At 38.9% G+C, this 16,760-nt stretch overlaps 1 protein-coding gene across 1 annotated transcript in view; it reads left to right on the top strand.

Moving 5' to 3' along the window:
* LOC129229580 (Krueppel-like factor 13) overlaps nt 1-14,222 on the top strand; it is a 53,135-nt gene extending 38,913 nt beyond the window's left edge. The window contains exon 2 of the mRNA XM_054863916.1: nt 13,845-14,222. Within this exon, the coding sequence (XP_054719891.1) occupies nt 13,845-14,113 (269 nt within the window). The 3' untranslated portion in view covers nt 14,114-14,222. The remainder of the gene's footprint in view (nt 1-13,844) is intronic.
* The last annotated feature ends 2,538 nt before the right edge of the window (nt 14,223-16,760 follow it).

Below are 16,760 nucleotides of genomic sequence, written 5' to 3'. Positions count from 1 at the left end.
AGAGAAAATCGGTCTTTCTGTACAAACAATTGTATTTTTTCCTCTTGTTCGCTAATGGAGAACTTCATTTATTTTTTAATGCCGTACATCGCTATGTAGGAACTGCATAGGTACTGTCTATTTGGTAGCAAACCTCATCGAAATCAATTTTTTGTTTGATTTTAACTGTGCACAATAGACCCAGGGCCGCCGAAAGCCAAGGCAGGCCCCTAGTCAGTTTGGTTACCGGCTACCCTTTCCTCATAAAACTTGTAAAATTTATACTGCTCTGGTTCCCAGCCGTGCCCCTCAAATGCCCGGGTCCCTAGTTTCCGACTAGACTGACACGTTCTTGCTGACCCGGGTCCGATTGTTTCAAAAAGAGGGGTGAAATCTATGTTGGGCGTAAGGGGTAAACAATATAGAGCGGGGGCAGCCAGTAAAAGTCATTTGTGACGGGCCCCAAAATTTCTGTGCATCCGCCTGAGCTTAAAGTACAATAGATGTTGAAAATGCAGCAAAATGAAAAAAAAAAATTAATTTGAATTTTTGGCATCTTGAATTCAAATTATGTATTTCGCAATCACGAGCCTGTGTGTGTTTGTGTAGGCGCATGTGTGTGGGTGCGTGTGTATGTGGTGTGCGTGTTGTGTATGCAGTGCTGTGTGTGTACGCGCGTGTGTGTATGTAGGCATATGTGTTTGTGTATGTGTGCAGGCATGAGTGTGTGTATGTGTGTAGGAGTGTGTGTTTGAGTCTGTGCGCAGTCATGAGTGTGTGTATATGTGTGTTGGCGTGTGTGTGTCGGATATGGACGCAACGTGGAGACGGTTTTCGCTAGAGGAGCAGCATCGTGAGGCCGGTCGATGCGACGGTGGTGCTGGCGGGAAAATAAAATGATAAGAATTCAAAACAGTCAAATGAGAACAAAAAGTAATCGTGATTGCTCAAAAACAAAATACAGATACTTCATCTTTCCTCGGCAGCGTAGATCTGACTGCGCATGTGTGTGCAATTAATCGTAATGAAGTTTTAAAAGTTAAAAAGTGGGTACACATTTTTTCTCAAAAACCGATTTCAAAGAACGACGTTCTTGAGGACTTCTCCATTCCGGCGGTAAAGTGTGTTCTATTGTTGCGGGTAGAAATGGAATCGCTCTCCGGGCTGACCTTCACCGCAAGCCGGTTCTCCCTTCGAAAGGGCGCGGCCAAGGTCACCCGCTCAGGCGGCAGCTGTTCCGGCAGGTGATCGGCCCCGTCGCTCGCCCTTTTGTTGGGTCCTGTCCTGGCTTCATAACCATTGCAGTAACTTTGAAAAATATGAATCAAATGAAAGAACATTGGAATAGTAATTGCGGCAATGAAGGGGCGAATTACAGACTACCATTTTAGGGGGTTCATCAGTGGCGTACGTAGCACCCGCGGGGGGAGGGGGGGGGGGTTAGAGGTATGAGAGCACTTGCTCCGAACAAAAAAATATTATGTTGAAATTTTTTTAGGAAAAATTCTTATGGGGGGGGGCGCAGCGAAGTTTATGTTGTACGCTACTGGGGTGGAGGAATGCAGAGGTACAGAAAATGTTTTTACTGCCAATATTTCCCCCAATCTATATGAAAATTTCCTCAAAATTTTACAATATACTTTATGTTTCAGATAAAAATTCATTCATTACTATAAGTATAGATAATTTTGAAAAAAAGAACAAAAAAGAAAAACAATTGTATCTTTAAATCTAATAGAATGAACTGGTAACTTGTAGAACTAGGTATCCCAAAAAGTAAATTAAGTAAATACATACATAAGTTTTAATTAAAATCTCCTATCTAATATTTATTATTAAATGTAAATTATTATCCAACAAATAGTTAATGAAAATATAAAGAGTGGTGATGCAAAAGAAAATGCATTCAAAAGACACTTGCGAAAAAAATCGGAAAATTAAAAAAAAAAAAAATCGAATCTAAAATTCCCAAATGTTCAAATTTTCCACGATCCTAGATCGGCGGATCGGACATATTCTGCACCCGTGGAGGAATGACCCTCCCCCCTCCTCCCCTACGAACAAATCCACAGTTTTGGGTGCGAGAAATTTCTGGCACTGCTTGGGTGTCAATTAAAAGTACCACATCGACTAGGAGTAATGCATCTAATAGGGCAAAAATGTTACGATAAAAAATGGATTAAAAAGAATCGTTTGCATTTTATTCATTTTGTACATAATAAGGATGAACAATAGTGTCGATGGTTTAAGCAGGAAGGGGGTCATTACCCCCCCCCCCCCCCCCCCCCCCCGTATCCACCACTGTGCAATGAGAAGCAAAAGAATGAAAGTGCAATTTTTCTGTTTGAAGTACCACCAGTGCAAAGTTTAGACCAGTGGTGCCCAACCTGCGGTTCGCGTTTCCCCATGTTAGGGGCCATTCATTAATTACGTAAGGGTCCCGAGGGAGAGGGGGAGAGAGTTGGAAAAATCTACATACACTTACTTAGAGGGGGGGGGTCAGACCCATTCTTACGTAATATTTTCCAAGTCGATATTTTACATTAGAAATCGCGCTGTCAAGTGGTTGGCAGGGATCATAATTTATTTGCTTCTGGTTAAGAATTTTTACCTCCTTTTACAAAAAAGGAAGTATTGTATTAGCAAAAAAATTTTCACTCAAAAATCGACCTTAATTTCCATTTTACTCACCCCCAAATGAATGTTGAGGGGTTTTTTTTTTTTTTTTTCCGACTCGACCGCACGTATATAAGTGCCTAAGAACGTATAGACACGCTAAATATCCATTTTGACGATTCCCGAGTTAATTACGACGAATTTTCTCGTGACGTCTGTATGTACGTATGTGCGTATGTATGTCGCACAACTCAAGAACGGTATGTCCTAGAAAGTTGAAATTTGGTACGTAGACTCCTAGTGGGGTCTAGTTGTGCACCTCCCCTTTTGATTGCATTCGTGTGTTTCTAAAGGGGGTTTTCGCCCTTTTTTGGGGGGAAATCATTGTTAATTTTGATGTAAACTCAAGTGGTGTTATTATTTGGCAGACACTTGTTTTAACTTGCTTTACAAAGAATGAACAGTGCAAAATATAATAAAATAATCGCACATTGTATGGCATGTCTTATTTTTAATTAGCATCGCATCATATACAAAAAATATTTGTCGAAAAAACATTCAGTCTAGATTCCTTTTAGTAAAGATTTCTTTTCATCAAAAAAATTTTTTTCTTTTTTTTTTTTAAATTTTAATACTAGTGAATTTAATAACTATTCCAGTGATGTAAGATTTGTCGTTATTTTATTATTTGGAAAAACAAAATGGAATTTAACGTAAAATAGGGGGGGGGGTAAAAATCTTACTTACATTTATATGGGTGGTAGGGGTGGTCAAGAATTGCCAAAATCATCCTTACGTAACCGGTGAAAACGTAAAATGCGGGAACAACGAAACGTAGATTTGGGGTGACGTAGAATCTGGGTTTCACTGTATTCCCCCCCCCCCTTTTTTTAACAATTATTTCACGCAGGGGCGAATACAGGATTTTATTTTAGGGAGGGGGGGGGGTCATGCTCAAGAATGTAGTCTTACGTACAACAATTTTCTTGAATTATGTTCCTTTAGGTGTCAACAAAAGCACAAAATCGGCCATTAATTGCTTGAAAACTTAATTTTAACTATTATAAATTAAATATTTAAATTATTATTAATTAAATATAATTAATAATAATTCAATACATTAAAATGACCTACTTAAGTTGTATTATAACTTGTTAAGATCAGTATTCACACCAGCGAACACAATACAATAAAAAAAAACTACAAAAATCTAATAAACATTATATGTCTTATGAACAGAATACATTTAGATATTGATTACACATTAGCATAATACTCGGCACAGGACACACATCCATCTTGTATGCAGAAAAATACAATAAACTTCATTAAATAGTAGTAAAAAATGCGGCGAAGATCTTCTTTAAAATTAAATATTTTATGAATATAATTCGGACATTGATGAATACTCACCGATTCTTTTCAACTGTCGAAAAATCAGAGGCAAATGAAAACATCGCAGTCTCAGAGTCTGATACAAGAACAGATATGTTTCCATCAGTTTTGGGTTCATCAGTTTTTTTTTTTTTTTTTTTTAACTTTTCCAAAAAAGACAAGAATGTTTTGTCTCTAGCAACGCTTTATTATTTTGGTTACAGGTAGTCCTTTTTCTAGCAAACGCGGCTTTTTTCAGCACAGTTTCCGTCTAATACGACGGGCAAATTACGGAAACCCTCGTATAACGAGCTTTCGGGCAAACACGATATACTAAAGTTTTACATTTCTTGCCCGACACTAAGTCCAAAACACTGATTTAAACTAACTATTTACAGCTCATTTAAAAATAAACTCAGCAGGAACAAAAACGAAACTATCTAAAAATCACAACTAAAAAGAATAATCTTTAGAGACTTAACATAAAAAATATTGACACATTACAATAATTTCTTTTCATTATACTGGCGCCTGGAGACAGCTGCCGGGAAGAAGACACTGTCTCAAGCAGAGCTAATTTACTGCCTAGCTACATAAATAGAAAAATGACATGTAATACCCTCCAAAAAATGGGAATTCAGTAATTATTTACACTCTCTTGCGGTTTCGGTCAGGTTTTTTTCTTTTCTTTCTTTTTCACGTACTATAGTGCATATTTTCAATAAATTACCGCCCTATAGCCAGGACTAAGGCAGAAATACATGAAATACACCGCCAGCTCAGTCAATTCCAGCCGAGGACTGCAGTTTCGTGCTTATTAGCACTCATCAGCCCGGCATAGGATGTGACTTAGCCGGAGGTGGAAAACCTCTTAAGGTAGCCAAGTGCCAAACAAACTGGTAGCTAACATAGAATTAGCACTATAACACCAACATAGTGCTAATTCTACATTAGCACTATAAACTGGTAGCTAACATAGAATTAGCACTATAACACTAACATAGTGCTAATTCTATATTAGCTACCAGTTTGTTTGGCATTCTTGGCTTCCTGAGGAGGTTATTCGCACCTCCGGCTCAGTCACGTCCTATGCCGGGCTGATGAGTGCTAATAAGCACGAAATTGCACTCCTCAGCTGGATATGACTGAGCTAGCGGTGTATTTCATATTTAGCTTATGTTTAGGGCTTAATTGTGCTCAATCGAAAAACAAATCAAGGGCGGACCCCTCCCTTGTTTGTGCCACTGTGTTAAGCTCAGACGCTGGACCAGGGGTGCACCCCCTGAGAGCAAGGGCGCACCCCCCCCCCCTTAATATCGTGAAGACTCCTTCCCCCAAAAGCAAGAGAACCTCCCCTCAAATACCCCTCAAAACACCTCCCTAAAAATTTCAATGCCGCAGTCTGCGCTATGACCCCCCCCCCCCCCCCCCACTCCCCGAGTGGGCACCCCTGACAGCTATTGGCAAATTTGTGCTTTTTTTTAACGTTGTTTTTCTAACTTTACCATCATCTCATACTCTGAGATGGTGGCTTTTTCTTCCGCCACTGACGCGATGAGTAGTAAATAAAAAACTTTCATGATCATCCGGGAATAATGACATTATTAACTCCAGCTCGCTACCATGGCTTTTTTTCTCTCTCTCTCTTCCTAATGTTTGTATAGTTACGGGTGATTGTCCTTCCGTGCACAACAAAGCCCCAGACTCGGAAGTAATGGCTGGCGTAGATAGGACGCGGCTGAAAGGAAAAAGGCACCCAGTTTCGGTTTTACCCTCGATCAGAACATCCTCTTTTTTTTATCGTTACTGATAATCTCTTACTCCATTTTGCATTCCATTGACCGTTGTTTTTGTTTATTTTTTTTCCTCCTTTCGTTTTTCGTGCTGACTTATAGAAGTAGATTTTCTCAGCAGCCGTCATGTTTTGAGTTCTATTGCCTCTACGCAGGCAAGTGAGCTGTTATCTTACCGTCATTAAGTCGAGAACAGTATCCAATATATTCAAAATTATTGAAATTTTTGTCGTCTATCGTGGAATAATAACAAGCTCAGCGTGGAAAGCTCAAGTGCGTTACTATCAGGGTTGCCAGATTTAAGCACAGTAAATACGGGACAGGTTTCTAGAAGTAAAACGGGGGGGGGGGGGGATTTTTTGGTTGAGGGCATCTACTGGATTTGGTGCATTTTTAAGGGGTGCTTTCCGACGTAGAACGTCTCTTCATAATAAATCTGAAAAATTAAATCGTAACAAAGAATTAAACCATACAAAAACCATCAAAGTGTAAAAATAGTTTTCATTGCGATTGACGACGCATGCGCAGAGATGTATTTTTAACATTTGTTAATGAGCAAAGAGGAAGCAATCATTCGACTCCTCATAGTCTGCCACCAAAATCAAAACCAAATTGAAACGAAAATAATTTTGCGTTTGCTACCACATAATTTCCTTATTGCTCTTTGTTTCACATTTTTTGTTTTACTCTATTTTTCCCCCTTAAAATAATGTCTCGTTTTGTAAAATATTGTTATTAGCTAGAATACGGGACTTTAGCCGTCCCTTATGGAAGTTCCCCGGGACGCGGGACAATTTTTCAAAATACGGGACTGTCCCTTGAAATCCGGGACGTCTGGCAACCCTGGTTACTATTTATCATTTTCTGGCGATTGGCAAGGATTTCAAGAAGAAAAGGAAAGAGTTTTAAGAATTTTTTATGATTGGTCACGTTTTCAAAAAAAAAAAAAAAAAGAGAGAGAGAGAGAGAGAAATAAAGTATGGCGGTACGTTCTGTACATTTTATCCAACTTTGACCCCGAGCCTCCAAATCGTTGATCAAAATCCACAGCGTCCCTCTAGACCGCCTAGAGCCAATGCAGGCCCTTATCAGTTTTGTCGTTGCCCCCCCCCCCCCCACCCGACTAGGCTGGCATGGCTTCTCGTCGGCAGCGACCTCTCAAATTTTCTAACACAACCAGTCGTTCATTTTCTAATGTAATAAGTACCCCACACCCTTTTTTCAAAAAAAAGAAAAATCAGAGTAGTTTGTTCTTAACACTAAGGGGAAAAAAAACCTTCTTCTAACTCAGAAAAATTATGCATATTTTCAACTAATTGAATGAAATAATTTAATGAAAAATTGCTTATTAAAATTTGATAACTTTTGCTAACCAAGTTTCTTTTTAGAGTTTTTAAGAAAACTCACTAAATTAAATCTTAAATATCTTATGCCCTGCAAATAATGTTGGTGCAAAAAAAATATAATGTTCGAGTGCCGATTTGCGGTAATAATTCGCTTGATTGTTTGAAAAGAAAATGAAACAAATGTCTGATGTTTTCTGATTTGCTCTTGAGGCGGGGGAGGAGAGATCTTATTGAGCAATCACGATTGCTTATTGTTCTCACTTGACTGTTTTGATGTGCTATCATTTTATTTTCCCGCCAGCACCCTCTGCAGCATCACCGTCGACTGGCTGCTCACGATGCTGCTCCTATAGCGAAAGCCATCTCCAGGTTGCGTCCATATCCTACACACACGCGCATACATACACAACTACACACACACACATACGCCTACACACATACACAAACACACACACGCATACATACAGACACATACACACAACTACCCACATATTCATGCATGCACACAGACACAAACACATATGCCTACACACACATACACTTATCCCGCCCACACGCACACAAACACTCATACACACAACTACCCACACACTCATACCTGCACACAGGACACAAACACACATGCCTAGACACACATACACATACCCCATACACACAAACGCACCTACCCCCCCCCCACACACACAAGCACACACGTCTACATACACACGCACTCGTGATTGCGAAAAATATAATTTGAATTCAAGATGTCAAAATTCAAATTAATTTTTTATTTTCTTTTTATCCTTTTTTTTTTTTTAATTTTTATTATTTTTTGGCTTTTTGGTTATCTATTTTCTTTTGTGATGCTGTTTCCTTGTAATATCGGTTCATCAATCATCATGTTTATTGTTTGGTGCAGTTGATAACACATATTAAACTTTTTAAAAAATGTGCATATCGTCTACTTACTTCAGATTGACAGGGGCTATTGTTCGCAAAGCAATGCAAGTAACTTTTATTGATGAGGTGAAAACAGAGCAATAATAATTTTCTGGTTTCTGATACTTCAGTTTTTTCCTGGTGATCTCTTTTAGTCCAAGTTTAACCATTTGGCTTTTTTTTTTTATTACACATATTTTTCATACTTAGTCAGGGCTTGAACATGGGTTTTGAGGACACTGGACACGAACTTGATATGGTGTGCCTCTTCCTTCCTTATACTAAAAAGTGACGATTTTGTTTTTAAAAAAAAACGAAAAAAGGGGGGGGGGATAAGAACAAATAAACGAAAACGTAAAAATAAAGTAAAATTTAACTCTTGTCGTATTCATTATAGTGGCACTCAAAATAGAGTTAACGGTTTTCTTGTAAGCAGTTTTGATTTTTTTTTTGGGGGGGGGAGCGACGACAAAACTGACAAGAGGCCCACCTTGGCTGCCGGTGGCCCTGCAATGTTTTGGGTTTGGGAAAAGCATGAACAGTTCAATGAGATTTTTTTTTTTCTTTCTAAATTTGATATTTACACCTTGCGATATGTAGGTACACGATCTTTTAAGACTTTACCTATAGATTTGGTATTTGCAGTTGTGGCACTGAAAATAGAGTTAATAGTTTTCTTGTTAGCAGTTTTGAAAAAAAAATTCTTTTCCCTTTTTTTTGGGGGGGGGGGGGGACCCGGCGACACAACTGACAGGAGGCCCTGCAATGTTGGTTAATATTTCTTCATTGCGATATGAAGTTACACAATCTTTTAAGACTTTAACTAATGATATGGTATACTCCCCCCCCCCCCCCCCCCCCCCATTTTAGTGCCCTGGGTATGTACTCATGCCTTAATCTATAACCCTGTACTTGGTTCATAATTTTTTAACTTCGACTTTCTTCCGAGGGATATTTGCAGTGTTGCCAGATGGTCAAATCCAGATTTCCCCAATTCCCTTCCAACTTTTCCCAAAAATCGATGTTTTCTATCAAAATTCCCCAAATTCAAAAATTATTTTTCCACTAATATTTTTATAAAATGAATCGACTTCCTTTAATATTTTTGTCTCTTGAGAATTTTTTTTTTTTCCTCAAATAGCCAAATTTTCTTATAAAATTCCCCAACTTTTTTTTTCTTCCCATTTTCGCTTTTTTTTTTCTTTTTCTATCATTATCTTTACTTATAATAAAGTTGAAAGTCTCTCTGTCTGTCAGGATCTCTGTGATGCGCATAGCGCCTAGATCGTTCCGCCGATTTTCATGAAGTTTGGCACAAAATTAGTTTGTAGCATAGGGGTGTGCACCTCGAAGCGATTTTTCGAAAATTGGATTTTGTTCTTTTTCTATTCCAATTTTAAGAACATTTTCCCGAGCAAAATTATCATAAGATGGACGAGTAAAATACCAAGCTATCATAACGTGGAACCGTAAAGTGGGCAAGCCAATTGGCGAGGAATTCATCATGCATTATTTGTAAATATACAGGGGAACCGAAACACCTTTCAATTTTCTACTGCGGGCAAATCCGTGCGGGTGCCACTAGTCATAAATACAAGCGCCTGACCGACAGATAAAAAATAGCCAAATGTTTTTTTTTTTCTACTTGCATTTACTACTCTGCTTCTGTATGTACATTTAAACTATGATTTTTGTATATATTTATCCAAGAACATTCTTCATCGCACTTATTTTTACCTGTTTCACGTATCAACTAGTTACTCACGCAGAACATTAATGCGAATTCCGTAGCATAATATTATGCGAAATTCGAATTCCATAAAGTTTAGCAAAGCTAAACCAATGCTGTTTGATACAATGTAACTACTACTTCTTGTGAATCTAAATACGAAAAGAATTCTTTTTTTCCCCAGGTTTTCCCCAAGAAAAAAAATTTTCCTCAAAGAATTCCCCTCAAAACTCATTTTCCCAAAATTTCCCCAGAGAGCACCAGATTTCCCCAAAATGGGGAAATTTCCCCCAATCTTGCAACACTGCTACAGTGAAACCTGTGTAAGTTGACCACTTGCGGTGCAATACTTTGGTGGTCAACTTAGACAGGTGGTCAACTTATAAAGGAGGTAATGATGATGATGATTATTATTTTTTTTTTTTTTTGTAAGTCTTGCACCATGCATTCATTTTTTGCCTAATGGACACTTACTCTTTCTGTTCAACCACTTTCATTGTTTAGCTTTACTTTGAATCAATAATATAAAATGTTATTCGAATATTTTTAGAGATTATTTTCCCAGAATGATGTATAGTATGTTATGAAAATTTAAAATTTCAGTAAATTGATCAAAAAAAAAAGTCTTATTGTTTATGAAAAGTTAATCATTTTATATTAATAGTTCCTAAAAATTTATAGTTAATCAAAAAATAAAATTTTTTTCGTTTAACAACAAAAGAAAAACAAGTTTGGAGAATAAAAGGGTTCTTAGTAGTTTTCCCATGTGGTTAAACTCAAAAGGAGCTTTAGTTATGCTGCTGTTTCATTAGTTGGTAAAATGCTGGTCTGGCATCAAAAATATTCTTGGAAAGCTATAAAAAAAATAATAAAAATAATAATTTGTTGAATAAAATTTTTAAAAATAAACCAAGTGGTCAACTTACAAAGGGTTTTTTACAATACTCCAAACCAAACTTGGGGTTCATTAGTGGTCAAGATAGACAGGTGGTCAAGATAGAGAGGTGGTCAAGTTACAGAGGTTTTCTTTCATTATATAAGATAGGACTAATTCCGTTCCTGACAAAAGCGGTCAACATAGACGGGTGGTCAACTTACAAAGGTGGTCAACTTTACAGGTTTTACTGTACTTGCTTATAGCCGCTAAGGATGCTGGGTAAAAACAGCTTTCTCTCTTTTTATATGTAAACGGGGAATTTTTCAACTTTTTTTTTTCTCCCCGGAGCCGGAGCGGGTATAATACGAGGTAGAAAAATGTGTTGTGAACACGGCTAGTGATAGAATACAAGTGTGACCAGGTTAACTATGGGTTAACCAGTTAGCACTGCTTTTTAATCGAGGATTTATTAAAATCTTAATTTAACGGACATTAATATTTGTTTTGCTTATTGAATTCTCATATTTTAAGCAAGTTTTATGCTACGCAATTGACATATTTAAAATATGAGCTTTTAATAATTGTTGAAAAAAATAATTATTTATATGTAAAAATTCGTTTTTTATGATTTAGGATTTTAAAGTATAAAATGATAATTCACTTCCCAGTTAAATTAAAAATTTGCTTATTTATTCATTTATGGTACTGCGTCGCTTCAAGAAATGTCTGTGACTTGTGAAAGAGAAAAAAAATTCATCACCTTAAATTGCCGAGAAGAGATTTTATTCAGTTTCTTAGTTCATGTTTCAGAGCCTTATTATATCCATCTCGATTATTTCAAGGAAGTAAACAAACATTGGCGAACTTTCGGAAATACGAGAAGTGCCAAAAGATGCTTCTTTTTCGCTGGATGGGTTGCATAATAAGGGGGTTCAGCGTTCAACAATTACAGCTTTCCGTTGACGGATAATCTTTCCGTAATCGCCTTTGTCGAAAATTTTAGAAGAGTTTCGGATTAACGCACACGTCAACGGATGGATGAACCAAGAAGCAGCTGTGTCACCGTTCATCCTGAATCATGGTTCAATGACTGGGGTATTTCTGGAAGACTAATTGCGGGGCGTCTTGCGTTATTCTTTATTCTAAGATGACTGGATGGCCGAATGACAAAAACGTAAATAGATAAGATTTTAGTAGTTAATTCTTCTTGCGTTGCGTTTTGTGTTTACGAATGAAAAGTCGAAGGGGGGGGGGGGGGGGCTTTGGGGACGCCCTTAAGTGGTGCTACGCTTTGAAGGGATGCTTGTGAAATTTGGAGTCGTGGAGAGCGTCAGGGTTCGTACGCTCCTTCAAAACTCCTTCATTCTGGAAATTTTTTGGAAGGGCCCTTCAAACTCCTTCATTTTAGTTCTAACTCCTTCAAAACTCCTTCTTTTTTAGTTCAAGGCTACGTAATTTTCCTCTATGACAGTAACATAAAATACTTCGATCGACAACTTAGCATCGTCACAAGGGCAAAGGTATAAGGATGATTTTGATGTAGTAATTTCGTATATTTATATTTTTCATAAAGATGTGCTTTACAAATTAATCACAGAAGCAATAAAAGTTGAAGGTGAAAATATTATTAGATGACTAAGTCATTTCATAAGTGAAGTAAAACATGCTTAAATGGTGCTTGGCTATTTTTTCAAGTTTTATGATTTTTGCTTTTTCCTCCACCAAACTCTCAGCAGCAAAAGTCAGTTTGTTTAATTCGGTTTTAAATATTTAAAGATACATAAGTAGAAGTACTATATTAAGTGATTGTGTTAAAAAAACAATTGTTAAGTAAATCGCAGTTACGATATTGTAAAAAGGGTCATCCACATCCACAAGTGATGTTAAGCCTTGAAGGGGGAGACGGGTTCATAAAATTGTTGCAAGGGGAACAGAGAGTGTCACAAAAAGTGACAGCACTTAGTTATTATAATAATGTGACATGTGACAAGAGGAGTAGTAAGGTGAAGTGTGACACTTTGTGACAAAGGGGAAGGGAGTCAAATATATTGAAAAACACAAAGTAACATCACTTAAGGTTAGCCCATTAGTTCTTCAAAATCTCATTTTACTCCTTCAAAACTCCTCCAAAACGCCTTCATTTTATTTCTGAAATTGAGTACGAACCCTGAGCGTGTGTGTGTGGGGGGGGGGGTAGACAAGAAGTGGGGTGACGTCAAACATTTTCGTTGAAATAAAAATTCTTTATTACATTATTTTTCTGAAAAACCGACACACGGGCTCAACAAGAAGCCTTGTCATCCTAGTCGGCAACTAGGGGCCCAGTTCGAAATCGGAGTAAGAACAAGTTTTATAATTTTTATGAGGCAGGCGCACGGACATGTGACGAGGGGATTCATTTTGAAAAAAAAATGATCCATTTATGAACAGCCCTTATTTACTTTCTAAGCTATCCAAGCATTCCGTTCATAAATCAGTACCAGGTTAGTGGGGGTCATGGCACACTAACGAGGTACGGGGAGATATACCGTATCTCACGGTGAGCAAGACCCACACATTAAGGGGTAAACTCCCAGCTGGGCTGGCGCCCAGCACGGGGACCTTCCCCGGCGCAATAAGTACCAAGCGCGTCCGTAGCATGATACGACTATCGACCGCCGCACTCAGCCGTGCGGGGGGCCCGCTACGCGGACCCCCCGGGCGGTGGAACCTAAGGCCTACGGCTAAGAGGTGGGGTGCGTGCGGAGAAAAGTACCAGGTTAGTTTCAAGAATACAGAGTTCGTACTGTCTGAAGCCACGCCCCCTTTTGTAAAGACTTGATTGTTAGTTTACCAGAAAGGCCAGTTTGCTTTCTAATAAATTAAGGATTCATTGGCCAGAGGATAGCTTTTCGCGATTTGTGTTAGAAGAGTCTTTCCAAAATGGGGCTTGGCTTTGTGTGAGCCCTGGATTGTTCTGGTACTGATTTATCGAGAGAAAGTGGGAATGCTTGGGAGGAAGTATTTGTTGCCCCCTAAAATCGCCTGTGCGGCGTGAAATCGCTGAAAATTTTTTAAATCAAAATCATCAATTTATTATTTTGTACAAAATTGTTCAAATGCAGCAACCAAGTTGTTGCAGAGAGATTTAAAATAACTTTTTGCTGATCGATTTGTTTCTTTATCTGTGTGTGTGTTCGTTATTAATGGTCTACCTTTGTTTGTTTCAGGGGAAAGGCCTTTCGCTTGCAGCTGGCAAATGTGTGGCAAACGTTTTGCCAGATCCGACGAATTGGCGAGGCACAATCGCACTCACACTGGAGAAAAGAAATTCGCCTGCCCCCTGTGCGACAAGCGATTCATGCGAAGCGACCACCTGACGAAGCATGCGCGCCGCCATCCTAACTTCAGGCCAGGCATGCTGTCCAAAAAGGCCGGCTCCGTGGCTGAGAGCAGTGGTACTTCAGACGTGTCAGAGGGGACGCTACAGTCGCCCTAAACACGTTACCATGATGTCCAGGACAGCTGTGATTATGAACACTTTCAATAAGCTTTCCAAGTGCGTTTTAGCAATGGGCAAACATTCACCCCCCAAGATATTTATGTTACGAGCTTCAACTAAAGCCCTAGCCTAAACAGTAATGTTCCCATCATTTTTTCTTTTTTTTTTTTTTTTTTTTTTGATTTAGGTTATACTCCCAGTAATCCATTATGCACAATATGTGTTTGCGATCATATACATAATAGGCCAAAAAAATGTTTGAGAGTGTATTGCGTATATGGAGTATACCCTATGGGAACATCCACACCAGGGTTGCCAGAATTAAAAACTGTAAATACGGGACAGGCTTCTAGGCGTAAAAAAGGGGGGGGGGTATTTTTGAGACGTCTATTGATTATAAATCTGAAAAATTCAATCGCAACGAAGCATTAAACCTCAAAAAATGTCGCCTGTCAAAGGTATAGAAACCGTTTTCATTGCGATTGACGACGCATGCGCAGAGATATATTTCCAACATGAGTCAATGAGCTAAGAAGCAACCATTTGGTTCTTCATGGTCTGCCGCCAAAACACAAACATTCCAACCAAATCAAAAGGAAAATAATTTTTGCGTTTTCTGCCACATGATTTTCTTATTGCTCTTTATTTCACATTTTTTGTTTTACTTAATTTTTTTTTTCCTTAAAATATTGTCTCGTTCTATAAAATATTGTTATCAACCAGAATACGGGACTTTAGCCGTCCCGTATGGAAGTTCGCCGGGGCGCGGTACAATTTTTCAAAATACGGGACTGTCCCTTGAAATCCGGGACGTCTGGCAACCCTGATCCACACACTAGATCGTAGCTTAAGTTGCGACACGTCCGACATCTTGCGGCTAAATGCCGCTTTCTTCCTCTGTCTGCTATAATTAGTAGCGTGTTTTGCCTCTTGACTCCAGATTGACATGGAGTTCAGTTAGTAAGAAATTACAATCAAGAAGCAAAACACACTACTTCACCACAGCTGACATGAGAGGAAGAACGGCATGAAGCCCCAAGATGGTGGACGTGTCGCTGCTTTTAAGCTACGATCCAGGGCTTTAGCTTCAGCTAAGGCCCCTATATATACGAGCCGACGCCTCAGCGTGAGTTCAGCCATTTTGGATCGGAGCGCGTGTTTGAGAGGTTATCTTTTCTGCCAAATTATCTCGTTTGGTGATTTCTCACTGCTCGCAATTATTAGCGGCACGTGAATTATTTATTAAATAAAGTATTATTTTCAGCAAATTTGGCGAATCCGAAACTTTGCTGTGATAACCCTAGCAGTGCAACAATGAAAAATCCGATCCAAATTGGCTAAACTTAAGCTGATGCGTCGGCCTGTCTATATAGCGGCTCTAGCTTCAACCTCTCACTTTCTTATGACGTAGGCCAATAATTTTCAACCTGTGGTCCACGAGCAGTTTTCATGCGGTCCGCGAACAGCTTGTGAAAATTAATCAATATCATTTTTATAACCATTTCTGTCAGTACATGGTTCGTTTAAATTTCGGAAGGTATGCCAAATGGTCCTCTGTAGTGAAGAGGATTAGAACCACTGACCTGGGCTATAAAGCCTTTGTCTCTGCCCAGCAACACTTGTTTTTGGTCGGGTTCTACTGGCAGAGGCCTTTTCTTGTTAGGCAGAGACGATATTTTTTAATTTTTCTTGATAACACCATGTTAGGCAGTAAGAAGCAAGGGTAATGTATTTGCAAGTTTTGAGTTAAACGCTCGCATAGTTCAAACCATTGGTAGATTTTCATCGAAATATTTTTAAATCATGCTGTATAGCAGCACCTATCAGGGCAACAAGTGGCCATCTCGTGTCGTAAAGCAGAATTACTTAGTGTGCGTGGGTGTTGTACTAGGTATCTCAAAATCTTTAATTTTGACACGTACTCTTCCTTTGCTTCTTTGTGATACACGTACTGTTTGCAAACACACAGAAAGGCCTTCTAGGGTACTGCTCCTATCAGTTGACAATATTTGCCTCTTTTTCGAGTAATAAGAAGGGAAATTGCCACGGATTTGAGTGGTAATACTTAGGCAAAACGATTACGAAACTAACCCAACTCAATAGTGCCAATTACCCTTCCCTTCAACCCGGAAAAGAAGTAAACATCGTCAATGGTGGAAGTCAACTTCAGAACAGGGCGGTCATTCCAAGCTCGTCAGCTGGAATGACCGGATCGAGATTTTCGCTCACGTGATCGGTTGTGACGTAGAAATGTCGCTAAGTAGTATTCTAATCTAATCGAACCTAGCCGCAAGCTAAGTTCGAGTAGATTAGAATACTACTTTGCGACATTTCTACATCACAACCGATCACGTGAGCGAGAATCTCGACCTCGCAAGCTGACGAGCTTGGAATGACCGCCCAGCACTATAGATGCATCAGGATTTTTGGTTTTGAAGGAAGCATGTTTCGTGTCTCGAAACTGAGAGAATTTAGGGCAATTCTCTTAGCGGTCGAGCTTCTTTCCCTATCCTTTTCGATCAGTCACGTGGACGGTATTGCATAATGGTCACCAGTCTGTTTACATTCTGCAAAGTCGAAAACGCTTGCGAAGTTATCCGACGCGTACGATAATCGAGCTGAATGAAGTAGATCAGTGGTTTCT

Source organism: Uloborus diversus, chromosome 9 (assembly GCF_026930045.1).
Source record: "Uloborus diversus isolate 005 chromosome 9, Udiv.v.3.1, whole genome shotgun sequence".
Classification (NCBI taxonomy): domain Eukaryota; kingdom Metazoa; phylum Arthropoda; class Arachnida; order Araneae; family Uloboridae; genus Uloborus; species Uloborus diversus.
This window is presented reverse-complemented; position numbering and strand designations above follow the sequence as displayed.